This window comes from Anser brachyrhynchus (assembly GCF_964034855.1).
Source record: "Anser brachyrhynchus genome assembly, chromosome: 1".
Taxonomy (NCBI): domain Eukaryota; kingdom Metazoa; phylum Chordata; class Aves; order Anseriformes; family Anatidae; genus Anser; species Anser brachyrhynchus.
Window position 1 is genome coordinate 72106494 of NC_137694.1, and position 26958 is coordinate 72133451.

Below are 26958 nucleotides of genomic sequence, written 5' to 3' on the forward strand. Positions count from 1 at the left end.
ACCATACTACTGGCCAAAACTACAGGTTGCCCTCGCTCTCCTATGTCACAGATTACATGGAAGCCTTTTGTCAGAAGACTTCAGGATGCAAGCTGCCATTGGGAAGCACTCGAGGACCCAGATAACTTTTCTAAAAGGCAGAACAATTACTTCTGTGTAACCATATGAGGCTTCACCTCCTGATTATCACCATTTCTATCAGCAGAGCGTTGCTTAGCCACCTCCCTTCAAAAGACACTTTGAGATGCAAGGTGTAATATACATGTAAATTATCATTAAAGTATCCTCTGTTTAATTGGGGCATTTCAGATTGGGGCTGCTGTTTTAATGGGTTGCCTCCCAGGAAACTGACTTTGCCTATAATGACACAGTGAATAGTAATGACCAGTGTTTAATTGGGACTGTGTTAGTAAAATTTGGCTTCAGAGGGATTAAATTTAACCGGTGCCAAGAAGTTAAGTGATTAATCAGACGTTAAATACGTATGTACTTCTAAACTGGTCTTCTCCCATTCAGTCCTACACCCTCTGAACTTAATGGGAGTTTTGTCATTGATACTAACACAAGAAGGATCAGCCTCCTAGTACACACATTCACTAATAAACATTAAGAAGCGTACTCTGTGCTAACAGATACTCATCTGTGGTTAAGGGTAACAGGATTCTGTCTGCCTGGTGCTCAACAGTCCCTGCTTAGCATGGGAAGCTTTCGGTGGGAGAGGATTATTCACAAAAACATCACGGTATTAATGAAATATTAGGAAACATAAAGCACTAATTAAAATTAAAAAAAAATCTGGGGAAGCCAGTTAAGGTTGAAAGCTCAACCACTGTGCTGATTCTTTGCCCTTCGGCTTACATGAGCAGTCTTTTTTTCCCCTCTTCCTTTTCTTTAAATGATTACAATGTACATCCTTGAATCTGAAATGAGCACTGGTGAGACGAATCCTCAAGCTACAGGGTTGTGCCAACTCCTGCAGGGTCCTTGCAATCACAGGGGCCACGTACAGCTCACTGCAAGGGAGAGCGCTCACATCCACCAGCGCACAGCTTCACAAAGGCGATGCAACACGGGAACCAGTTGTGAAACCTGACTCACAGGAAAACTCCACACATTCAGTGCTGCCCACAGAAAGCACACTCGGCTCAAACATCTGATAGACACATGCAGGGGAGTTTGGGCTTGGAGAAGCCCTGGTCTCTGCGATCTGAAGCAGCCGATCCCCCACAGATTCCCAGTTTTAGTTCCCCCACAACTCCGTGCTTGTGCCAACACACTTGTTTGTACGGTCTCATCGTAAATCAGGGTAAGGAAATGAAAGTGCCAGGTTTATTTTATAGATATATTAACTACGTGTCTTTATACATATATTATGGGACATTTCTATTGGCCTTTGGGACCCTTCTATTTGCCTGCTGAGTTCTGAGCCTCTGTATGACAGCACAGTGATATTCTTAAGGTATTACTATTTCAGTGGAAAAAAAAAGACCCTTACAATCAGAAAGCTCCAGGTGGGGTTTTAGACAGACCTCATTACCACGTGGATCCTAACTGATCACAAAAAGTTACCATCAGTGTCCAGGCACCAAGCTTGTAGCCCTGGCTCCTGTGCGCCTTTGCTCTGGTGTAATAAGCCTTTGCCAAGATGTTTGCACTCTTCCTGTGCCTCGGTTCTCTCGGATGGAGGAAAAGAGGCAAAGCCATAAGGGTCACTTGCTCATACGGTAAGGAGAGTGGGGGGAACATCGTGACAGTATATATGATAACGTATCTGTTAACTGCTAAGGCTCAGGAGTAGAGAACGGTTTGCTACCAATGTAACATCCCAATGGCAGGGTCAAAAAAGGCATCCAATAGTGACAACCATATATGTCCCTTCTCAGCCCGCTTTGGAGTCACAGCCCTTGGGCTGTCCCAGGCTGGAGTCTGCCGCAAGCCCAAAGCCTACCAGTTCCCAGCAGCGAGCCTGCCAGTGCCCGAAGTTGTAGCCAACACCGAGGGCTCAGCCTCCACACCAACCTCTGAGCTCCGAAATGCCATTTCCAGAACGCCAGCAGTGACTGCTCCCTCAGATGTACACCCTTCACGCAGACACTTCGCTGCCTGCCGCACCAGGACAGCAGGGCTCCCGGGGCTGCCTGCCATCAGGCAGGCATGCACACACCCAAGCGCTGGCAAGAGCAGGACGTTAGCCCTGTGCTTCTCCTGGACAAGGAGCTAGTGCAAGTAAACACACACACACACACTTGCCGCAAAGCAAACACGTATCAATATACGATCACACACACACTGATAAGTACTTGACGTGAACCGAGATATTACTGCAAGTTTATACTGATTGCAAGCAGCTAAATACATACCAAAATTTCACCTCCTCAAAGTTTTCCTAAACCTTATTAGAGTGCCTCTCTAATAAGGTAGATAGGGAGACCACGCATGGAGCATCCCGGCATAAACGGAGGTCTAGCCTTTACTCCCTTCGTTGAAGCTTTCCATGGTTCATCACCCCAGCTGCTGTGGAATCTACTGCACACAGCCTTGCCCCGTGTCAGGGGAGGGGAAAAAAAAAAAAAAAAAGAAAAATAAACACAAAATACAGCAACCAGCACCACTGCTTCCAGTGCACAGGCTCCTAATGAAGCCCTGCAACACTCTCCCAGCACACTTGGCTACTCCTCAGGGCAGCGCAGCAGCCACACCGCAGCACGGCTCCTGCTCACTCCTCTGCCTCTGCCCCGCGCCGCACGAGCTGGACTGGCGCGCTGGGAAATAACGCATCCTACTTGTACAGTCACACCGTGGCTTGAACTACTCCTCTCGAGTCCAGCTGCTGATCGCAACCAGCTTCCGCTCGGGCTGGCTGAAACAAGCGCCCCAAAAAACAAGGGTGTGTGAAAAACTGAAGGGAAAGTTATCCAGAATGGCTCGGTGAAGAAATGTTACTGTTTGAAATACGTATTTCTGTCCGAAAGCTTGTACTTCCCATATTTGAAACTATTAAAATCATCACCAGGAGAGAAGCAAAAAAAAACTTCTCCCCATTTTCTCCTCTGTCCCTCTTTGAACTTTTTCCTCCATTCCAATTAATCTGCTTTTCCTGGCCTTCAGGACACCCTCTGAAGTACTTCACCTGGACGGTAGTTCCTGTCTCTCTACAAAGACAGCTGCAAGAGTCGGCACGTGAAGAAAATGCATGCTACAAAATAAGTTCAGACTGCACTAAGTTCAGCATGGCACTTGAAATAGGCAGCTGCACATACAAATGTGAAGTCACAGAAGGTTTGAGGTTGGAGGGGACCTCTGAAGATCACCTGGTCCAACCCCTGGCAAGCAGGGTCACCTACAGCACGTTGCACAGGGTCGTGTCCAGGTGGGTTTGGAGCACCTCCAGAGAAAAGCCTAATTAAATGTAATGAAAAATTGGCGTTTAAACGTTTCGGGGCTCCAAAAGACGTTTTCTTGAATCTGTCCTGCTAAGTAGCTAATCCTGTACGATAAGACTCTATAATGTACCTTAGGGTTAGAGAAGAAGCAGCGTTACCGTTCCTGAAATCAACAGTAGTTTTGCTGCCAGCTTCAGTAAGAGCAGAAGTAAGCCTCCTATTTTCAAAATGCCCCATTTCTAAAATAAGGAAACACAACTCATAGGCTGCTAGTTTTTTTGTGCGTGACATTCGCCTTCTCTTGCCTACACCCCATGTTCCCACAGGATCCACCAGGGAGAAAGAAAAAAAAAAAAAAAAAGACCAACCAAGCAGCTACGTTTCACTTTATATTTACCGGGATTTGCTTAGCAAACCGCACGCCTGTTGTACACAGGGGGTGCTCCACGGCCCCACGCCGCCCCAAACCTGGGTGCCTCTTTAGTACAAGCCGCCGCCACCCGCCGTGGCCCCCAAAATAGAGCCAGGCCGGCGAGCACCGTGCAGCGAAGCCGGCCGGGTGCTCGCCCTCCGCTGGAGGCTCTGGCGGCCGCGGGCAGGACAGGGAGTGCCCGGCCGGGGGAAGGAGTGGGGTAAGGGCTGCTTCCAGGGGGTTCCTGGGCACACATGGAAAAAAAAAAAAAAAAAAAGAAAAAAAAAAGGGCAGCCGGGTTTTGTTCCCATTGTCTCCGCTCCATGACACCGGGAGCCGCAGCCAGAGCTGGGCACGGCCACCGGCCGGGAATAAAGCGAGGGGAAGGAGGGGGAGTGAAGGGGAGGAAAGGGAAAAAACAATTTAAACTAAACTAAAATAAAACAGAAGCCCCAGCGCCCCCGCGGCAGCGCCGCCGAGCGCATCCCATCCCCGTCCCCGGGCAGCAAAACTTTGCGCGAAGTTGGCGGCGGGGGGAAAGGAGCACGCAGGGCGCCCGCTGCCGCCTCCCGCCGCCGCGGGGGGAAAAACAGCAGAAAAAGCGAAAATAATAACAATAACAATAATAATAATAATAACAACAATAATAATAATAATAATAATAATAGGAACACGCGCGGGGCAGGGCCCTCCGTGCGTAAACACGGCGTAAAAACAGCGCGGGGGGGTAGCACGGGGGGAGCCCCCCGCTGACCGCAAATAATAAAAATGATTAAAATAATGAAAAAAAAAAACCAAAAACCCAGAAGGCTTGTTTTTTATTATTTTTACCTTGATGCAACACTGGGCAGCGGCCTCAGACATCTTTCAGCCGGAGCGCGGCGCAGCGCGGCACAGGGGGAAGTTCTCTCGGTTCTTTTTTTTTGTTGTTTATTTTTTTTGCCTTCCCCCCCCCAAATTTCCGCTCCTCCGCCGGCCCCTCAGCGGGAAGTTGCTGCCGCCGCCGCCGCCGCCACCATCGCCCGGCGGCGGGCGCGGCCCGCGGAGCTGCCCGGGGGAGGCGCCGCCACCGGAGCCCCGGCCCCGTCCCTCGTCGGGGGGCGCACGATCGCCGCCCGCCCCCTGCCCGCTGCCCCCGGGCTCTGCGTGCGTGTGCGGGCCCGGGCGGGGAGGGCGGGGCCGGGCGGCGAGGGGGCGGCGCCGGGCGTCCCTCCCGGCCCCGCCCCCGCGCCGCCCCGCGCCGCCCCCGCGCCGCCCCCTCGCCGCTGCCCTGTTCCGCATCCCCGCAAGCGACGTCGGTTCCCGGCAGCCGGCCCCGCCCCTTAAAGGGGCACGGCGGCGAGCGGAGCGCGGCGGACAACAATGGCCTTTGTTCTGCCGCCGCCGCCGCGGCCCCTTTAAGGGCCTGGACCAGGAAGTGCGGCGGAGGGCACGGGAAGGGCGGGGCGGGGCGGGGCGGGGCGCACGGCAGGGTCGGGGCCTGCCCCCCGTTGTTGGGGACCCCCGGGTGCCTGCCCCGTGTAGGGGCGCTGCTCCCCGTCTCCGCAGCCTGCCCCGCCTCGCCCCTGCGGGGTTTCCCCTCTTCGCACGTTTTTTCCCTTTTACTGCTTTTTTTCCCCCTCTTTCGCCTTTTTCCCCTCTTTCCCCTCTTTTTTCCCCCTTTTCCCACTTTTTTCCCCGTTTCCTTTTTTTTCCCTTTTTCCACCCACGCGGCCGCTGCCGGCTGTCCCTGGGTGCTGAGTCACCCGTTACTGTGCACCTCCGGGCAAGGAGCTCTCGCGATTCCTTATATTAACCGTAACACATCAGAACTAGGAATTGGATGAGAAATGTGGAAATATGCTAAGCGTAGGGGTGCGGGGTGGAAGGGGCCTGCTGGGTCACCCTAGAGGATCTGTCCCCTGTACTTTTAAATGGCTCCGGTAGCGGGGCTCCCGCCTCCTCTTGGAGGCTCTTTCACAGCCCCTGCGGTCAGGCAGGTATTCAGCCTGTATTTCCACGTGTCCAGTTTCACCCAATTACTCCTGGTTATAACCATGTATTGCAGTCCCCTAAACAATTTTTCTCCTTTCTGGCAATTCGTGCCTTGCACCCAGGTATCTCTACTTTTCCTAGCCATTGCCATTTGTCCTGGTTATCTCCTTTCATTAATCATTCTCTGCATACACAGGCGTTAGTCTTCCCTCATCCCCACCCAGTCGGTCCCCATCTCCCCGGCCCATGGATGCCCACATTTAGAGGTAACTACCTGCCTCATCCTTTGTGCACACAGCCCAAACGCCGGAATGGTTTAGTTCGTCTCCAAATTCCCTCACAAGCTTGTTCAGAATTTGCCACCTGCCAGCAGCCTGAATCAGCGTTACTGGCATTACAGTGACATTACAGCATTACCAGCCCTGTTACTCCTCATCATTCCCCTTTGCAATGCAGTTGCAATCTGATTTTCTAAGTAGAGGTTATGGTGAAGCTTTGTGTCCTGGATCTCATTTCTCTGCCTGTAGTTTCGGTGTCCATACGTCCTTCCTTTCTGTGTTCACTGGTACCTGCTGTCCCTCCCACTTTGCTTAATGACCCTTACAAATACAAGCCATTAAAATCTTGGCAGACCTCTAAACCAGTACAAATGGATACAAGTGTCTGTCCAAGATAACAGCCTGGTTTAGAGCTGTTCTCTTCCAGCTCCTTGCGCTCCTTTCCCCACTGCTCTACTGAAGGTGAGCGCGATGGCTGGGGAGGCAAACATGTCTGGATGAAGCACAGGCCACACCACCAGCTGGTCTGTATGTGCCTACAGAAGCAGCGATACCTCAACCATTCTAGCCAGATACTCGCTACAGTGACTCAAGAACATCTTTGACTCCTTTGAATGAGGAGGGCCAAAATCCTTCTTCTCAGCTTGGTTCTGCCCTTGTTTTCCTAACCCGATTTCCCGCAGTTCCTCTCATTAGTTACATCTCTTGAGACCTCAGACTATGTGGTCCTGGATGCTACGCTGTAGGGGAGATGGGAAATGCTGCAACGACTCTTGGTGAGCAGGATGGCCTGTGGTTGCAGGATGGTTGCTCTGGAAATGTGAGGAGAAAGCTTCTTCAGCTGTCAGCTCCCCTTTAGATCTGCTCTATGTGAACATTGCACAGCGCAGAAAGGAAGTGCATTAGCTTATATTAAACCTCCAACAGGCTCCCAGCTAGTTTCCTTCCCTCTCACTAAGAGGCTACTGCTTAGCTTATCTCCAGGGAGGATCCTTTAGCAGGATTTACGATCCCACAGAGACACCTTTCATAAACGCCCTAGCCAGAAATTCCCTAACTTTTTGCTGCAATGATGGCAGCAATACTAATTCAGGCAAAGGGTAACCACATTCTGGCCTGTAAGGTGACACCAAGTTCCTGCCTTTCTCAGAGCTCTCCCAGGAAAGGGAGATGGATGGGGCATTGGGGGGCAAGAGCAGGAAGAGAAAACCATAAAACAAAGTATGTTCTTCCTCCTCATAGTGGCCTGGAAATCTGGGTTTGGGAGCTCATACTTTCCGGTCTAGAGTTTGTCCCTGAAAATAGAGCAAGCCCTGCAGAAAAGAAAGCAAAACAACTTTTCTGCGGGACTTTAATTTTCAGTCCACAGTGTTATCATCTGTGTACCAGGTTCCACCGATTCTCTGTCACCTGGGCCTCTTTTACAGCCCTGAGACTCCAAATGTCGTCCTACATCCACTTTCTCAACAGCTGGGCTAATTCTCTCAAATGTCTCTAAATGATGTTGGAACCTGTTTCCCAAAGGAGACTAGACACTTGGGAACCTACATCCAGCTGAAAGCCAAGGTTTTCATTTCTCCTTTCGTGTACTGTTTTTTCCAGTTTCAGCAGCGTAGAGCAGTACCTCGGACATATGCAACAATCATTGCTTTCACCTCATTTCTTAATAAGGAAACTTTGTTCACATTATTTTTTTTCCTCTTTATATTTGCAAAGGCACCCATTAGTTGCTGGTGCCTGTAGTTATCATTAACTTATTGTACTGTTTCTCTGCTGTTATCTTTTCCTTGCTTTTATCTTTGCCCAGTGAACCTTAACTGACTCACTTATTTGGTGGTTGCTTCTTTGCTTCTTTTTTATTAGCAGTTTTTTTTTCACCTTCCAAAGACTGAGCATACACAAAGAGTCACTTGATGCTTTTTTCTCCTTTAAGTTATCTTGGATGGAAAACGGTGTGCTGTGCCTTCAGTACTCCCTCTGCTAGGGCACATCAGTCCTTGCCCATATTCAGGTTTCCTTCTGCTGCTCACCTCTGCAGATCCTGACCTTGCAGCTGGGTCTGTTGACGTTTCTGTGACTCGACAGGGATTACTCTTAGAGGTTCAGGCACAGGATCAGGCTCTTAAGGAACAAAACGCAGTTTGAGATGGTAGTAAATTCCAAGAATGTGAAAGCAATTGAGGCATACATTGCTGTTAGCGTGCAACAGAGTTTTTGATCCTCAGGAAAAAACAGGAAATCCATGAGAGTTGGTGCACAGATGTGCTCTGGTAAGGGATCGCCGTTGCACATTTAGCACTAAGATTCTTTTGTCCTTCCCAAATTGGTTCCTGAAACTGAATTGTATTTTATGACCCCAGTGTGCATCAATCACACTGCTTCTCATCATTTGCAGTAAGATTAGCTTTTGCTTCATATTCCCAGGCAAGTCCTTTTTCCAAGATTCAGCTAGGCTAATGTTTCCTGTGGTAGAAGTCTCTAATCCTTGGCTTTTTAGGAATATACATGAAATTCAGTCTGAGGTGTTATAGCAAGAAATACTCTATCCATCAGAGATATTCATATAGCTTTCCTATTTGGAAACCCATGACAGTCAAAACTGAAATGCAAAAATCCTGGTGTGACACCTATTCGTCCATCAGCCAATATATGTAAAAAATAACCCTGAACATGCTTGATGCTCTAAGGCACGCCATCCTCACACATTGTCACATACTGGATTATTTTGATTCACCCACTATGTTGCTCCTGTAAATAAGAGAAACAGTTTTCTACTACTGTGAAAGTGAACATTCTGGTAGAAAAAAGGGGAAAGATTGTAGTGCGGATTGTACTGATTTAACTCCTCTTCATTGTTCAAAGCAGTGCAACTTCTTCTGAGAGATGTGTTTATGGTTACATTTGGGGAACAGACTTCTTTGCACAAGTCACAGCATAGACACGCGTTGACAGTGCTGCTTCTGGAATGTACTTGGATGTTGCAGCACTTACGAGTGACACCAGCAGGCAGTGGGCGGTCCTGACAGAGCTCCCGAAACGACTAACTCCAGTAACACCAGCCCAGCAATAGCTAACCGGAAATATCAGATCGGGTTAAACTGAGTGCGACCACAGGACCGTCTCTTACCACTGTGGAGCAATGCTGTGGCACCACTAGGCAGTTATAAGCCAAGCCCTTGGCTGCCTCTTCTGGGGTACTGGTTAGAGCATAATGCCACAAAACAAAGCTTGCAGGACTAGCGCCCCATAGCAGTGCCCCATCCCACGCTCCAGGTCATAGCATACCCTCCTTTGGCCACACCATCAACCGCCTTTAGCAGTGTGAGAAGGTGCAAGGAATATATGGTGTGTGTGTGTCTGTCTGTCTGTCTGTCTGTCTGTCCTTGTATGTGTCCATGAGCATGTTTACAGCTAGCTCAGTTCCCTGAACTGCTTGCTGTGGTGCAAGCAGATGGGGACTGGCAGGGGTACTGTGAACTTGTGGCCTTGCTGGGTTGTTCACACAAACCCAAGGGCAAAGGGAAGTCCTTTGCCAAGGACAGCTGCAGTGTAGACCATCAGGGCCTCCTCTTCTCCTTCTCAAGCCGCAGGAGGAGGAGAAGCCAAGAAGGATCAGCCAGCCCAGCAGAGCCTGATCCTGGCTGGGAGCTGGAGGAGGGAGCCTGGGAATCAGGCGGCCAAAAGCCCCTGAGCTGTGGCTGCCACTGTGGTGTCAGGACAAGAAGGGGAAGCAGCTGAGAGGAACCGGGGAAAGATTGCGGAGGGAAAACCAGTAGCACGCAGCAGCAGAGGAACCAGGGTAGGTGAAACCTCCCTGTTTGACCTACTTTAGCAGGGGTGGTTGTTTACATGGAATTTAAATCTCTGCAGATATGTGGGAAACTTTATGACATCACCCAAAGATGTGCAGTGGCAGGGCTACGCAGGTCACGTGCCCACACGTGCACAGCCAAAACCATGTCCAAGGCCCTCAATGCCACAGAGAGAATACCACATGTGCAGGCTCATTTCTTGAGCAGACAAGGCTCCACAGGGGACATAAAAACACTGGTAAATGAGGTAAAGCACAAAGGTGTACCAAAAACAGGAAGACAGTTCTGCAGTGCGCTAGGTCTCCAGCTACCGATTTCAGACATAAACTGTACCTGCTTTGTTCTTACGTAGTCTGAAACTGTGAAGTGTATGTCAGTATTGCCAACCTCAGGAATCTGAAATAAGTTAGTTGCCTCTCACCTCAATATCACAAGATTTTGAAGGGAAAGGTTGTTTCGAAAAAAAATGTAAATTGTACATGTCTTCATTTTCTTATCTTGCATCTGGATTTTGTCTTGTAAAGTGCATTTTCAAACTTATCCCCCAAATTTTGAATGCTAGAAAACTTTCTGGTCTTTCCTTCTATGCTTTCTTCTTTCTTTTCTTTTCTCTTATCCTTTCTTCCCTCTTCTCTTCCTCCTTACTTATTCTTCCCTCACTCTCTTCTCTGCCTGACCCTTGCACATGTAATTACATGAATCATACCAGGAGAATTCAGGAAAAATAAGATAGATGACAAAACTCAAAGTAAAAGTATAAAAGCCATCAAGCTGTATGCTGTTAGTGCAAAGCATTCTAAAAAATAAAATAAATAAATAAAAAATATTAAAAAAGAAGAAGAAGAAGAAGCTGAAGGTATAGAGTTCATTCTGTGTCAGATAAGCCCAAACTGATTTCCATTTTATAGGTACTGTGGCTGATTTTTCCTTCTCCAGTTCACTTACCTCAGCTGAAGAGGTGAAGAAAACTTTTCTCAAAGCCTAATCCTCCCTATTAGTAATATTTTCACAGGCTGGTTCCCCTCCTCCTGCCCTTTTTCTGCATCTTTTTCTCCACAGTGTGACAGGATTACAGTGCTCATACCCATTCTGAATTGTGGTGCACACTCTGTCATCCATGTCATTGTAACTCTATATCTTGCTAGCAGTAAAAGAGTGACACAAATTGTTTTGCTTCCAGATTAACATTGTCTAGTAGATTTACTGCTCATAATCTAATGTGAGGAATAACATTATATTAGCAACAGCAGTCAATCTACTTACAACAATTGCCCAACATTGCTGAAAAATAAATAAATAAATAAGCCCTGCATTTCCATCTCTGTGGAAACAGAGCAGAGCCCAGCCCTGCACCCTCTGAGGCAGTGGCTTACAGTGGCATGACTACACAGCTGTAAAGCCAGCAGGATGAATTGGAAACTCAGCTCAGGAGAAGAGAAGGAGAAGGAGAAGGAGAAGGAGAAGGAGAAGGAGAAGGAGAAGGAGAAGGAGAAGGAGAAGGAGAAGGAGAAGGAGAAGGAGAAGGAGAAGGAGAAGGAGAAGGAGAAGGAGGAGGAGGAGGGGGAGGGGGAGGGGGAGGGGGAGGGGGAGGGGGAGGGGAGGGGGAGGGGGAGGGGGAGGAAGAGGGGGAGGGGGAGGAGGAGGAGGAGAAGGAGAAGGAGAAGGAGAAGGAGAAGGAGAAGGAGAAGGAACAGCAAACTCAAGGTTGATAAAGAGTAGTGCGTGTGTTCAGCAAAGTAGAGAAAGAAACCCTGGCAAATGGGAAAAAAAAAAAAGCAGTGTGAGTACAGCTTGTTGCACTGAATTGTGATTTATCTGCTTTTATTTTCAATAGTTCCAGTGGCATCATGATGTAGGATTTTATAGCCTATTAAATCATGTCTGACATATATGTATATAGTTTAGAGTGCATGCATTATGGATAGGCAGTAGCTTCTCCACAGCTGCACAGCAAACAGTTTCCACTTGGAGATCTTATTCCATCTTCATGCCCATTTATAACTTTAGCTTGGAAACTGCCAAATATACACCAAAGATAAAGACTTTGGCCAAGAATACAAAAAAAAATAAACACTTCTGAATTCCCTTTGAACTGCAGGTCATTTAGATTGCCCTGATCAGAGGTGGCCTTAATTTACATAGTTGTCTTCCATTTCTAAAAGCAAATCTGCATCCAGAAGGGTTAACTGCAGTCCTAACAGGGCTCTGCATGTTCTTCAATCTCCATCAGAGCAAATAGGTCACCCTTTCACAGGAAAGAGGTGGTAATCAGCTTAAGCCACTCACCATTTTCTTTGGTATGTGTAGGGAGTGGCATAATTAAGACTGGAAATTTGAGCTGACCCCAATATTAGGTTGGGAGATGGCTGAGAAGAGGCATAGAGGTGGGTGAACCTGACTGCCAAGGTCATGTCCTTATCGGGCCCAACACATAAGATGTGCACACATCTCTGGTGTCTATGGAGGGCCCAGCCCCTTTCTCTTGATGTTGGCCTGGACGTTGCTCTTGGAAACATCCATCCCTGCAGCATCGCCCTTTTTGTGTGCCATTTACTTGCATGGAAAGAAGCCTTGGTCCTACTGTCATGGGGAACACTGCTGGAAGGTAGCAGTGCATGTTTGGCTACTGGTGCTGGAGGACCAGTCACTGTCTGCACAGACCACAGAGGCTCCGTATGAATGTGTGAGAGGACAGAGGCCTCAGGCACTGGGCTTGTTGTCCCCACACAACCTGCAGTTCGTCAGGGGTGGCAGCAGCACCACCAGTACCTGACCTGCGCATGGTCCACTGCCCCTTCCTGTCCTCATGGGCAGGCAGCCCCTCGCTAGACAGCCCCATCTGTGTGGCAACTGCCTCAAGAAAGCTGAAGCCAAGTCTTGAGTTATACTGGTTGAGACAGGCTGGGAAGACAACTAGGAAGTACTGCAACAGGAAGGGTGTCATGGACAAGCCCTGTCAGTGGCAGCAGAGTGAAAGGGAAGAGTGAGACAATGGATGAGGATGGGAAAGGCTGTGGAGAGATGAGGACCAGGGTCCTAGCTTAGGAGATGCTGGACCAACAATTTCATGGAAAGAGAGATGGAAAGAGTAAGTGAAGGAGCAATTGGAGGGATAACCTTGACCTTCAGCCTACCTGCGTGGCATCCAGGAAGGAATGGGCTGCAGCAAAGGGAACTTGTCTGTGTCAGAGGAGTATGGTGCAGGGACTTTTGTGACCAGAAGCAGGGGAGGCTTCAGCTACACAGGGAAGATAATTTTATATGCCAGGGCCTGAACTAAGTGCAGATTTCAGTGGTCACAATTACTGTGTGAGAGATAAAGACATATTTCACTCTTAGATAGCATCTTACAAGTGGTAATTAAATTTTTACAACACCCATGTGAGGTAAGTGAATAATTATTGCTCCTATTTTAAAGCTATGAAAGGAGAGAGGTTAAGTGGCTTGCCAAGGGCCATGCGGTGAGTCAGTGGCAGTCCCTCCATTAGAAGTCAGGAGCTCCTGGTTCTGAGGCTGGTCTGCAACCCACAGCAGCGTTGCAGCCTCCCCGCTGAGAGATGAGAACAAGCTGATTTCCCAAGCACTTTGATGAGAGAAGGAAGGTTAGAAATAGCCCACGGCTGTTTCTAGAGAAAGTGTCACAATGGAGAGAGAATTTCTAAGGAGGGGAGTGGAAAAGTGCCAGGCTCAGGAAAGGGAACGGTGATAAAGTAACTATAGATATGGGTGGTTATGAAGGGAACGGAGCTGACAAACCAGAACCAAACGATGGGGAAGAAAAATAGGTCAGTGGCAAAGGTAGATTTCTCAGAGAGTTTTATGGCATTTGAGAGACCTGAGGGGAGAAGTGGGGAAGGAATGAGAGAGGAAAAAGAGATGGGAAGGGAAGAAATTCTGGTGAGAATGTGTACAGCGGCATTTAAAAGCAGTTGCACTGGGAGATGGGGAAAGAAAAGCCACGAACTGTGGGTCCTTGCAGCGCCTGCCCAATTATAATCATGTGATTGTCTTCTCTTGCACAGCAGCTGTAGATCTGAGTGCTCTGCTGAGCGAGGTAACTGTCAGCACCGTCATCTCGCTTATGGGAGAACCAGGGCTCAGAGCAGTGAAGAAACTTGCCTATAATCACACAGCATGGCCAACAAATTATTCTGGTGTAAACTATTACAATAAATGCAACGTGAAATAGGAGGACAGGCAGGGACACGCAGCTCTTACAGCATAGGAGAGTAAAAGAAAAAAGACAACCAAAGTCAACAGCCCAAATCTATTTTTCATAGCTCTAGAATACATAATGCCAAGTAAGATGACAGGTAGAGGCTGTGAGATTTGGATTATTTGTGCTGCAAACTACAGGCTAAGGAATACCAGCAGGCAGATGCTCCAGTATAAGCACACACACACAAATGCATATGTACACAACACAATTGCCCTGACACTGGCTTTGGTGTGGTATATGCCCTTAGACAAGTTATTTCTGCAGTTCCTCAGCTTTCCTCCTTTCAGCAAAATTATGGTAACAATTTTTACCTACAAAATGGAGACACACCTATAGCCCAGAAGACTTTCACAATGCAAAGTGTACTTAGGTTCCCCAAGTGCTCTGTGATCCTTGGCTGAAAGCTGCAGTTGACCACCATCCCAGTGGGATCATTTGTTTGTGGTCATTTTGTGCCACAGAGCACAAGCCACATGTCTGACAGCTTGTGGCTGCCACACCAGGAGGAGTGTCATCTGAAAAAGTGGAACTCCAGAAAATAGCTGCCAGCATTGCTGGTCGACTCCACCGTCTGAGTGTTTTCAGGGCCTGAGAAAGTGAGATGCTTCAGAACAAAAGTTCCCCTTAGTTTCAAAAGCCACCCTTCCTCACCTCTGCTTCCTCCTTCTCCTCACAAGAAATGAAGAAGCCGCAGATATTTTTGTCTAAATTTGAAGAGGGCAAAGAAGTATCCTCCAGTATAAAGTAAGAGGGAGAAAGAAACCCATTCAGCATCTGTTGAAAGAATCAGGAAAGAGCAGTGTAAAAGATAAAGCCTTTTATTAGTAACCCTCATTTGGTATTGAAGCTTCGACCATTTATTCCAACTTCATCACCTCTTCTTTCTCAGCTTCACAGGAGAATCAGAGGCTTCCTCACCCCACCTCTCCCTCCTCCGGGTGCAGAGGGCCGTGGTATTTCGGCTGTGCAGTGCTACCACCCTCTGGCCACCTTCAAAAACACAGCCCTCCGTCTGCGGGAGTGCCCTGAACATCAATCATCTGCCTCGTATGTCTTCTCCGTGAGACGAATGCCGCCTTTCAGCATACCCAGTGAGAGAGAGATGGTGATTTAAGCCTTCTGATGTGGCTCTACACAACGCCTGTTTTGATTTCTTCTTTTTATAAAGGAATTTCATCTGGGTGTAGGATGCAAAGGTTGACACAACTGAATGTGTTCGTCCTCCGCTGGTGCAGCACATGTGGCAGGGGGAGCCTTCTAAGAAGCCATCATACACATTAGAGTTGCAGCTGATTCCTGCTTGGAGGATGTCTTCTGTGGAAGGGGATGTTCCTGGGTCATTTTGAGATCAAACTGTTAGAATGGCATTTCTCCTGGTACCTTGACCAAGAGATTTTATCCTTCAGCTCCTCAGCCACACAGCTGTAAAACAGAGATTATACACCTTAGCTCTTGCTTATGGTATTGCCAGCACGAGCTTATTCATGGTTTTGATTGCATGGGTTTGAAATTATAAAAATGCCAAGTTATGCAGCAGTCCACACAGGTCACTCTGTACTGACACTACCAACACTGAGACAGCTGCAGATATATTTGTCAGTGGGGGGAGCTTCTGCCCATCTGAAATTGCACTGAGACCACTAGCTCATTTCCCAAAGCACAGCAAGAAGTTATGGGGTGGGAAGAACTGGATAAGTAAAAAAGAATTTGTGAGCAAAGCCCAAAGTACTTGGAATATGAGAGCCATTTCACATACTGGTGCTGAGTCAGAACACTGAGCTTATTTTGCTGAAAAATTCCCAACTTTTCATATTTTATGCAAGAAAGAATGCAATGAAAGCAAGTGTAGAGAGAAAAACAGGCTCAAAAGCAAAAAGGTTGCTTCAAAGTTCAAAGAACATGTTCTAGCATGATGCTTTTTTGTGGCAAGCAAATAATTTTTTCAGCCTTTATGGGACAAGGAAGTGCGAAGAACATAGGTAACAAAGTGTTTTCTTGCAGAATCTTGCTAGCTTTGTAAGTCTTCAGGCGTGATGGAGGATCATTCTGGCCATGTCCTGCTTCAAACAGTGAAAGCATCCATTGTTCTTTATTATTTCCTTGTCACAGCCTCGCCTTACAGGTGACAGGTTGGCACACCCTTTCCTAGAAGTGTTATGGGTAAAGAGGGTTTAAACTGTGTAGCACTCACTGGTACTTCACTCAAACTCCTCGCCTGATCTCCAAAATCTCTTTGAAGATGCTATTAGGTTTGTGATGGAAGCATATAGGAGGGAGCCAAGAGGCAGCATGCTGACATGTCCCTGTGACCCCATAAAGAACCTGGTTTGATAAGATGTCAGAAATGGCCATTTCAATCAGGTAAGAATTTAGCTGCCCCGATAAGCCATTCATGCCTGTATGTAGATTTTTCTATTGGTAGAGCAATTCATGCTGAAAGTGTTTTTTGTTTTTAGTGTTTTTATTTGTTTGTTTATAGTTTATTGGGTTTTATTTGTTTGTTGGGAAGGGAAGGGAAGGGAAGGGAAGGGAAGGGAAGGGAAGGGAAGGGAAGGGAAGGGAAGGGAAGGGAAGGGAAGGGAAGGGAAGGGAAGGGAAGGGAAGGGAAGGGAAGGGAAGGGAAGGGAAGGGAAGGGAAGGGAAGGGAAGGGAAGGGAAGGGAAGGGAAGGGAAGGGAAGGGAAGGGAAGGGAAGGGAAGGGAAGGGAAGGGAAGGGAAGGGAAGGGAAGGGAAGGGAAGGGAAGGGAAGGGAAGGGAAGGGAAGGGAAGGGAAGGGAAGGGAAGGGAAGGGAAGGGAAGGGAAGGGAAGGGAAGGGAAGGGAAGGGAAGGGAAGGGAAGGGAAGGGAAGGGAAGGGAAGGGAAGGGAAGGGAAGGGAAGGGAGAATCCAGTGACATCTCTACATTTCTCAAAAAGAAACCACCCCTTCTTTTACTCTCTTCCACCCTTCTGCCATAACCAAGTGATCCAAGTGCTCATTTTCTTTAAAGAACAAAAACAGAAGAAAAAGAAACAAAACCCATAAACTCTGTGTGTGTGTGGGGGGTGGGGGGGAACACATCTACTGGGCCCACCATTTTGCTATGGAAATGTGCTTCACAAAATGACAAACAAACAACTTTCAAAGCTGCAGCTCTTGACACATCAGAACTCATCTTTCCCTTTATCATGTCCACCCACGAGAGAGATCCTGGCTACCTGCCTAGAAGAAGACAAAGCCATGGCAAAATGAGACATCTTGCATCATGCCTTTCCATGCCCAGAACTGGCTTGTTGCAGGCTGTGAAAAGGAATAAATTTCAAAGGTGAAGGAACTTTTTATATAGACTGTGTTTTACCTTTCATTCCTCTCTGGGGACCAACAGAAAATCTGTCTTCAGTTGGTGATATTTGTGGCAAGTAAAGGTATTGTCTCTTTACACCATAGTTTGACTTTGGGAAGACTGGTTCTTAAGCCATTTTCTAATGTTGGTAATATGATGTTCTAAATAAATAATAATAATAATAAAATATTAATAAACCACAACTTAACCATCCAGTGAAGAAGATTAAGTTTATCAGTAAAACTTCTGATGAAAGGGAAATTTCCCATGTTGTGACTTATTTTCTCAGCTGATGTGGATTCCTTTTGAGAGACATATGTTAGGCTACAGTAGTTATAATTTGGTGGAAATTTCTCCACCTAGTTGTAACCAAGATAAGGGATAGGATTCTCTTGCTCTATGGCTCTAAATCTTGCATTAGCTGAGTGGGTAAAACCATGTACAAGGCTGAATGACACAGCCTTCTGCTTCACAGATGGATGTCTCTTCCATTATAACCTACTCAGACACCAGAGGTGAAGAGGGCATGTCCTAGATGTCCCTCCGTGATATGCCTTACCACAGATGAAGGCATATGTCCCACAGACATAGAGAATCCTTTCTCAAGTTTCCTTACAAGCTGGAAAGCTTCCAGCAACTGTCTTTGCAATAGAAATAACACTTTTTTCCCCCAGCAGCTTGTGTGGTTCCTATGACGCTTTTGTCTCCACAGATCCCAAATCAACAGGCTAGCTCCTAAATTGTTTATTAGGCCCCAGATTCTTCTAGCTGCCCACCACCCAGCAAGTCTGACCAACACCACGTAGGGGAAAGAGTGGGAAAAACTGTTATACATTGCAGTTTAAAGACACCAAATCCATAATGTGGAAAGTGAGGAAATTCACAAGTCCAGGCTTCCTCCCTGGAAACACTTGTCACCAGCTGGTTCTGTTTCAAATGTCTTGTTTAATGCCAAATGCCACATTATTATACAAAAAATAAATAAAATAAAATAAAATAAAATAAAATAAAATAAAATAAAATAAAATAAAATAAAATAAAATAAAATAAAATAAAAATGCTGATTGAAATGTTGCTTCCTAGTTTGTGAGAGACAGAACTCAAATAATCTAAAACTATGAAGGTCAATGCCATGAGTGTTTGACGAGTGATATTCTGCAGTTTGCTTCAGAAATACTATTTTGAAGGATATGTGTGTATGCTCAAGTAGGAAAAAAAAGTTTCATTCCAATTGAAAATAAAAATTAGAGGCTGACTTTTGTGAGATGTTCACCTCTTTTCCCTGTCAAAAAAGATGAAAGGAAAGAAGTAGGTGGAAAAAGCCCTAAACTTAAAAATACTTGTTGTCTTAATTTAACTAAAGACACCTAATGATCTAAACTGCTTGTGAAGAATTTGGGGATATTTTGAAAAGAAAAAAAAATCAAAAGAATATTTAGCTGCCTTTTTTTTTTTTTAATGAAAAAACGCTTCTTCATCTTCCAGAGGCTAAATGGCTGGCACCAAGACCAGCAAAGTCCTATTGTACTCCTAGGGTGAAATACTGTTTAACTACACATACAGGTTGCTGCAGCAAATGAATCTCTTCGGCAATATAGCAATACAGAACAAGCTTGTTTCATAATTTAACATTTTAAAATCTGGACTGTCTATAAATCCTCAGTTTATAGATGCTTCAGTAATAGCAAATGGAAAAGAAGTTACCTCAAGCTGTTTGTAAAAGAGTAGGTTACATGGATTTGTGAAGACTCTCTCAAGATGTACAAGAGGTGATTTTTCTGAGCACTAGGACTAATATGAATTAAATTCATCTTTGGGAACAAGATAACTTACAAGGGAAAATGCCATAATCTTATGTCATTTTTCTAGAGGAGGAAAATTGAAACAGCTGATCTAGTCAAGGTATTTTAATTTATTTTGCACAGGAGAAGGTCTAATTCAATGGACCTCTGTTAGTAAATTTAATGTTATTAATCAGTCATTTAAATCACAGGCCTGTCTACCTACACTCCCTCCTCCCTCCCCCATGGATGTGATGTTGGTTTTGCTGAGGCAAAGGCAAGGAGACAAATGGGAATAAAATGTGCAAGCAAGTCACGGGTATGCTGGCCCCAGAGGTGGGCCATCTGATCTCTTGAGCCTATGGTTACCCAGGCCATGCTCCTAGCCACCTGACAGGACAAGAGCCAAATCCCTCCACAGTAGGTCACTTTGGAGGGGAAGAGGTGTCAAGGAAGGTTTCTCATTTTCCTGTCCCCCTGTGGGGCTGCAACTGCCTTGCACAGCTTCCAGAGCCCAGAGACCTTGCAAGGCTAGTCAGCAGGTTTGCAGTCGCTAGCTCACAGCTGGAAGAAAAAAAAAAGCAGAAAAGTGGCACCCAAAGGCTGCAAGAAAGGCTGATAAAACAGGGGCATGATTTTCTCTCTCACCTTATGAGATTTGACAGGTCTCTGTCCTTGAACCTGGTCAGAGCTTTAGATTAATTGTTATTGTTGTCCCAGCAGTAACTTTGCTGTTTACTGAGGCCCTAACTGGATTACAACATGATGGATGTACACATACCCTGATTCTGTAGATAAAGTAATTAAGAGATTGATAAGGCATGTGCATATTTCATGTTCCAGCAATGCTTATGCTGAAACATTCTTATCTGTGGGGGAGGACCTTGTTGGACTCTTTGCAGCATGTGGAAAGCACAAGTCTTTGATCTGAGCTCCAGGAGCTGAAGCAATTTGGATGCCTGTGCAGAACATGCACTTATGCACAATGAGGGTTGACAGATCCCCGAGGTCTGAAAAATCAATTCTTTTTTTTTTTTTTTTTTTTTTTAAGTCATTATTATATGGATGCAGTGAGCCACAGTGGGTAAAATGCCCAGTTGGGCAATTGTCCTCCAAGTGGTGCTGGTTGATTGATTACAAAAAAGATGTTAATGGCTCCTCAGCATTTTTAACTAGGTGCTTGGTTTCAAATCACAGCTGCCATTTCGCCCATTGCTGATCATAGATTTGTTCAATGTGCCTGGAGGTGTTGGTCAATGCTGGAGATGGTCAGACCATACAGCTGAGAACTACCACATTGTTATCAGCAGTGTGCTGAGAACTACTGTGTGAGAACTACTGCATTGTTATCATCAGTGTGCCTTCCTTACTTCCAGATCTCAGAGAACACAAAACCTTGGGGTATGGTACCTTGCTGGGGGATTTTGTGCATGTGAGTTCACCTCTCTGTAACAGCTATTAGAGCTAAACATAAATGAGAATAACAGCAAGCAGCTGAGCACATACTGTGGAAAAAAACAGCACGGGAGCTGGGTATTATCGTTGCCTTGGAGAAAAGGTTTGTATTGTGACTTAATTTACCACACTCAGAGACACAAATTCAGAACCTACATAAGCTATAATACAACCAGGTCATGTGATTTGAAAGGTGAATGTGTTTATATGGATCTGACAGGTGTTAATGATGGCTTTCCATAGAAAAAGAAATCCTGGAAGATAAATTGCTCGTTAAACAAGTCCAACAGCATTAATGTTTTCTAACAGCATTGGTTTCTGGATCCAGGTGTTGCAAAACAAAGCGTCCAGCTACTTTTATTTAGGAGAAGATCCTTATGAATGTGATAATCTTTTAAGGTCCAATTGTACCATGTAATGTGTTTCAATCTATGTTTCCTATGTAAGCTCCATAATGAGATTACTGGAGTGTAAATCTTTATACAATTTAAATAAATAGTCTCTTGAGTGTCTGGCATCAGAAATATATTGTTCTGTATTTCCCTACGGGCACTGATGTTGCATCCTGTAATTGTGAAGTATTTATCTGTGTCATATTACAAGGTATTTGATTTAATTTTAAATGAGAGAGTTTCATCTCTTTTTTCGACCGTCATGTAATTTGGTTAATTAAAATTTGTTGGATATTTCTTTCCACTTGCCACAAAAAGACCAAAGTGTGTCATTTGGTGTTTCCAAAGTAGCCATATGGAGTGTCGTTGGGTCAGTGCGAGGAACAGCCCAGTACAGATATCACTGCTGTAATATAAAATTTACCCCATTAATCTCATCCTTCTAGATTTTTATTTATATAATTTTAAATTCACACAATCTAAATGGTTAATTCTCTTATTAATATTCTTAAGTGTTTGTTCTGATACCTGGATGTTTCCTAAACCTATAGACACATTTAGTATTGATCACTTCGTAATTACGGCCAAACATAGATAAAAAGCATACCAAATTCGGTTGCCCCTTCCTTCCTCAAACTGGGTTTTATTCTGCTGTCAACTTTACTGATGAACACTCAGAAAAAAAAAAAAAAAAGATAAGTAAATAAATAAAAAATCATTGCAATCAATAGAGCTGGCAGGTACAAATCTGTTGTTCCCCTATGATTTTGTGACATTGAGGGGGAAGATCTTGCATTAGTAACTGGAAGTTCATCTCATCCTACCGCAGACAGCTGAAACAGGACAGGAACAGGTGAACTTCCTTTTTCTCTCCACTGACTACAGAAGGAGTTTAAACAGTTAGTCAATGTCATGCAAACTCATATTCCAAACTGTTCCATTTGTGTTCACAGTGTATTTGCCTTTGCTCTGCATTACTGTGGCAGATGAGATGGACCACACTCTTCCAAGACTAAAAATATATTCAGCAGGGGAAGCAGTGCTGTCTGGCTCCCCCTGAGGTGCAAACAGTTACAGGACCATGACATCTGTTGTAATAAGGCCAGTGGCTTAGCATAGAAGGATTTATATCAGCATAAAACTGCAGTAAACTCCAGTGACTTCATCATCTCCTACCTCTGTTGTGATCACCTCATCCACCCCCATGCATTTTACAGGATGTATGGATTTCACTTGTTAATTCCTGCCTAAGCTCCAACAGTTTGAGGTTCAAAAGGACCAAATTCTTCAGAAAATTAATATCCCTTCTTGGTTCAAACCCCACCCCACAACGTGAGCTAGCTCATCTACATCCTCAGTGGGAGTTTCCTGTAGCTCATTGCCCCTATATTAGAAACCATAACAGTATCATATCAGTTCCCAGTAATATTCTGCTGGGGAAGGAGTTTTTCTAGAATTTGTTATTAATTTTGTAATTATTCCAAGGAAACAAAAGCTGCAAGGGTGTTGTCTCACAATATAGGACATAGTTTTTGCTAAGGCAAAAATGATGGGTTCAACAGTGTTAACAATCCCTGTGATTATCAATCACGACAATGGCTGATCAACAATAAAGGCTTTGCTCCCCATGTAGACACTTGCTTTAAAACAGCCAGCTCTACAGCATCACCAGCAAGATTTACTTCATGGCATTCTTTTGCCAAATGAGGGATCTGCAATTAACCCACCATCCCCTGTCTCCTGTTCCCCTCTCCAAGTGTTCATAACTCACTGGTTCATAACTTACTGCCTGTGAAGGAGCCAGGAGAAGCAATGAACCAAAGCCCGTGGCCATGGGAGAGGGGAGGAGGAAGGGACCTTCCTCCCTGGGTGGCCCAGCCTCTAGCATATGGCCTGGTAGAGGGGACGGTGCTTCCCCTCCTCCTCACGTCACCATGTCTGGCATGGGTCTTCATCGCACGGATCGGTACTGAGGTGTTCCTCCTCGGGTGACCTGGTGTAGGGACATGCCACCCAGGTTTGCCCAGCTGGCTATTATTCACCCTTCTCCATATCCATTCAATGCATCTGCCTCCCCCCACACACACACTTTTTTTTTTCCATTAATTTTCTTGTTTTGCTTGTTAGAATATTTCCAAGTCTCTATCCACAGCTGTTATTTTTAATTATTTTAATATATTTTAAAACAAAAGCTGTGCTTCTCAAGTAATTACCAGGCTCTAGGACCCGAGGCTTTAAGAAAAATAAATAACCATGGCCACTGACTGACAACAGATCCACAGCTTCTTTTACATCATTAGAGAAATATAACTAAAGCCTTAGAGGATTTTTTTTTTTGGTTTTCTGACTCCTCATCTAAACTTATTTCACGTTCTCTGGATCAACGCCACGGAGGGGCTGAGCAAGCAAGCACAGTTCCCCCGTGAAAACCCATGGGACTTTACGCCTGGGAGGAGCAGCTGGTGCTGGCACAAGTGGCAATGGAGGGGGACGGTCTGGGCAGTGAACTTACAGAGATGTGTGCCCAAACACAAGCAGATAGCCAGGGCTGGACAGCTAGTCTGCAGGCAGCTCCTCAGCTGGAAAAGGCAGATGCTAAGGAGACTTTGCTAATTTCCCCTGCCTGGAAATCTGTAATGAGCTCAGAGCAGGAGAACAACAAAAGGGCACATCTGTTAGTTTCTCCTAAGCGGGAAAGGGCTGAAAGCCAAGAGAGATGTCTAGGGGCTAATTTGCTGGCCTGTCTATGGTGCAGGAGAAAGTTTCAGCCCAGGAGAAAGCCTGGTGTGTTCTGCCTGGGAGCAGGGAAAGCTGGCAAGTGTCACAAGGAGCTCAGGGGCAGTACAGTTTATGGGATGGGAGAAAAGTTTATTCTCTTACTTTGTGTTCACTCAAGACTCCATACATTCATATTATACACATCCAGTGGATTCTATCTGGTCTTTCCTAGTAAGGTTAGTTAGCCAGTGCATCTAAATTGTATCTGGTACTCTCAGGTAACACGTAAACCAGTAAATTTAGTGTCCCTGAGACAGCTCTTTTGTCCCGTTATAAATGACATGGGGCAGCCAACAGTCCCATGCCTGTCCAAGTGATGACCAAATCTGAAGGAAAATTGTGGGAAAGGTACAAAAAAATAATAAATAAATAAATAAATAAATAAAATTAAACATTGATTCCTACTTCATGCCACAACCTTTTCTGCCCTACACTACATTGGCTTGATGATTTCCCACATGCCCGAAAACCATCAATGCTTTTTTAATCCAGAGTGAATGTTACCATAATCTCATTTTTTTCTCCTTCTTTTCAGCATTTTGTCTGTTTTAACACACATTCTTACACAAGTTTGCTATCACCCTAATGCAGACACATCATGGCTGACCAGCTGAGTCACTCTCTGGGGTCCTGCAGCTATATCATCAAGAACTATACCTGCTATGGAGACCAGGGAGCACAGGCGCCCTGCACACTTCCTCTGGCTCAGTCCTGTGTGCAGAGCTTTGTCACTGGATCTACTGTGGTCAGACAGAGCTTTACAATGTGTAAAAGGCTTGTGTCAGCCAGTGTTGTGGATTTTGACTCATAATCACAACCAATGGCTGAAAAACAAAAACACTTTTTGTAGTTGTTGTTGGAATCACCAGAACTAAACCATCCCGCTCCTGTTTCTTGCATCTTGCTTCTGATGCCAACACTCATCATCTTTTCACTTGGCAGGGGTTCAGAGCTAGAGCTAGTAGCATCTTGATGCTGGTGAGATCCCACAGTTGCAGTATGTAACCCCCACGAAATTTCCAATTCCTTCCCAAGCCTAAGAGGACAGACCATGTGGAGAAACACATGATAATACACTTCATTTTTAAACCTGTTGTTGTTTGTTAAACTATTATTTGGAAACGCAATATCGCAATATCAGTTAGCTGCTCTTTCCTAAAGACAGAACAATTTCAGAATAATTGGGATGGGATTAAAGTAAATGTAAAGCCTTAATCACTTGTGAATGTTGCACAGCAGTAACAGGCTTTCTTAATAGGGGCTTGTGTACTCCGACAAACAGATGCCTGCAGATCACAGAAAATAAGCAAGCCCAAAGTCTAGGAAAACTGGCTCCAGCAATGACCACAGGGATTTTATAATTAAGCACAAGCTGTGAATGCATGTCAGTAGTCTCAGTCTGGAAGATAATATTTCTGTGGTCACTGTAAAACACAGTTTTCTGACTGTGAAGAAGGAGCTGAATGAGCATTTATTATTTACTCTCTTAGGAAGATCAGAAATTAGTTGATAAAATGTTACTTGTTGTTTTAAAGTTATGTCACTTCATATCAGATTAATAAAACGTAACATTACTCCTTACAGCCACAGTCTCTTTTAGATGTTGAGACTATTACAACAACCCTACTATTTTTCACAATTCATTTGCTCTCTTCATTTCGTTTATGTCCTTATTTCCAAGAATACTGCAGAAAGTCTCTGAGACAAACTGCCTTTTTTACCAAAAGCTGGAGCATGGAGTTGTTCATTTGTTACTGTTTGTGAAACAGGGGGAGAACAGCACAGACTAAAGCCAGAAAATTCAGAATTCATGTGCAGAACAAGCCTCCATACAACAAATAAATAAATACTAACACCACCCTTCCCCCCCCCCAATAAAATTGTTAAACCTATTCTCAATCTGAGCACTTCATTTGACTGTTTTCCTCTAATTGCTATCATTGCAAAGCAAAAGTTTTGTGTCTTGCCTTAAAAATATTGCACAGGTGGGAAGAAATGCCAACACCGGGAAATGTAATGGTCTTAGATTGGTCTGTTAATCAGGAGGACTGACTTTCTGGTGGCATGGCACTCATTCTGTTTCTTTCTCCATATGTTTTTTTGTGTGAATGGTACTAATTCAGCTTGGTAATGTTTTATCTCAAGTTTTACTGTCCCAGCTGAACCCCTCCAAAGGAAATGTCACTGGCTTCAACTTATCACAGTATCACAGTATCACAGATTTCTAGGTTGGAAGAGACCTCAAGATCATCGAGTCCAACCTCCGACCTAACACTAAGTACTCCACTAAACCATATCGCTAAGCTCTACATCTAAACATCTTTTAAAGACCTCCAGAACTTAGATTCTCTAAACTATTCATGTTAAGCACACAATCTGATTTTGGAAGTCTAAAAGACTAAACACTAAAAACTTTAAAGTTATAATTTTTGACTGTTCCATTATTAATCCACATATTTCATTTAAGCTGTCTAACGTCGCTGCTTTACCTGCATGCACTCTGCAGTTGGTTATATGTACTTGTTAAGAGGGTTGGCTTTTATTTCTCTAAAGGACAATATACCAGAAGGACCACCAATCTCCAAGAGCAGACTTTCCTGCTCTATTCTCAGTGTTTTGATGAATTCCACCAATTTCTTGGCATGTCTTTTGTTTATATATACAAATTGGTAATTTTTTTTTTTTAATCTTCTGCTCAATACCTCATAAACATTTCTCAGATTAGTCAGTGGTTATACCCATTTTTTTATTTGGAAGGTAAAGTGACTGTTGAACAATATTTTGGGACCATCCAACTCCCATGTGTTTTGAGAAAACAAATATCTCCATATTGCTCTTTGTTACATGACTTCTATTAGTATAAACATACTATCACCCCAATGCAGTTAAGGAAAAAATAATCTTCAGTGTCTTTTGTAGGCTGCTAATTCATCTGGAGCAATACATTCAGTTCATACCTAATTCAGCTGATGAAAGAATAGACAGCAATATATCACTCTGCATTCAGCGAGAAAACACAGCATTTAATGATCAAGCATTGCTTAGAATATGCATTTATTTTTTAAAACTTGCTTGGTAATAGCAAGACTTCTACATTTCTTCCATCTCTCCTTTAAAACTACAACCTACAGCTTTTTGCTGAACTAGGCTTT

General features: G+C 45.0%; 1 protein-coding gene and 1 long non-coding RNA gene across 13 annotated transcripts in view; one reads left to right on the forward strand and one right to left on the reverse strand.

The window, feature by feature from the left end:
- ETV6 (ETS variant transcription factor 6) overlaps nucleotides 1–4981 on the reverse strand; it is a 145395-nt gene extending 140414 nt beyond the window's left edge. For 5 of the 7 annotated variants that reach the window (XM_080576616.1, XM_080576613.1, XM_080576612.1 and 2 more), the window contains exon 1: nucleotides 4627–4980. Coding sequence is in view for 3 of the 7 variants with exons in the window: in XM_080576613.1 (XP_080432739.1) it covers nucleotides 4627–4659 (33 nt within the window). In the remaining 4 variants the exon portion in view is untranslated. Of the gene's footprint in view, nucleotides 1–4626 lie in introns of all 7 variants that reach the window. The other 2 variants (XR_013945108.1, XM_080576617.1) reach the window with 1 other exon arrangement.
- A 4071-nt stretch (nucleotides 4982–9052) lies between these two features.
- On the forward strand, nucleotides 9053–26622 carry LOC308188038. Of its 6 annotated transcripts, none has more exons than XR_013945111.1 (3): nucleotides 9053–9846; nucleotides 14968–16439; nucleotides 17261–26622. It is a non-coding gene; the product is annotated as an uncharacterized lncRNA (long non-coding RNA). The 6 variants fall into 6 exon arrangements; XR_013945112.1 differs by lacking the exon at nucleotides 9053–9846 and adding an exon at nucleotides 11478–11637; XR_013945115.1 differs by lacking the exon at nucleotides 9053–9846 and having other exon boundaries at nucleotides 13514–16207; nucleotides 16318–16439.
- The last annotated feature ends 336 nt before the right edge of the window (nucleotides 26623–26958 follow it).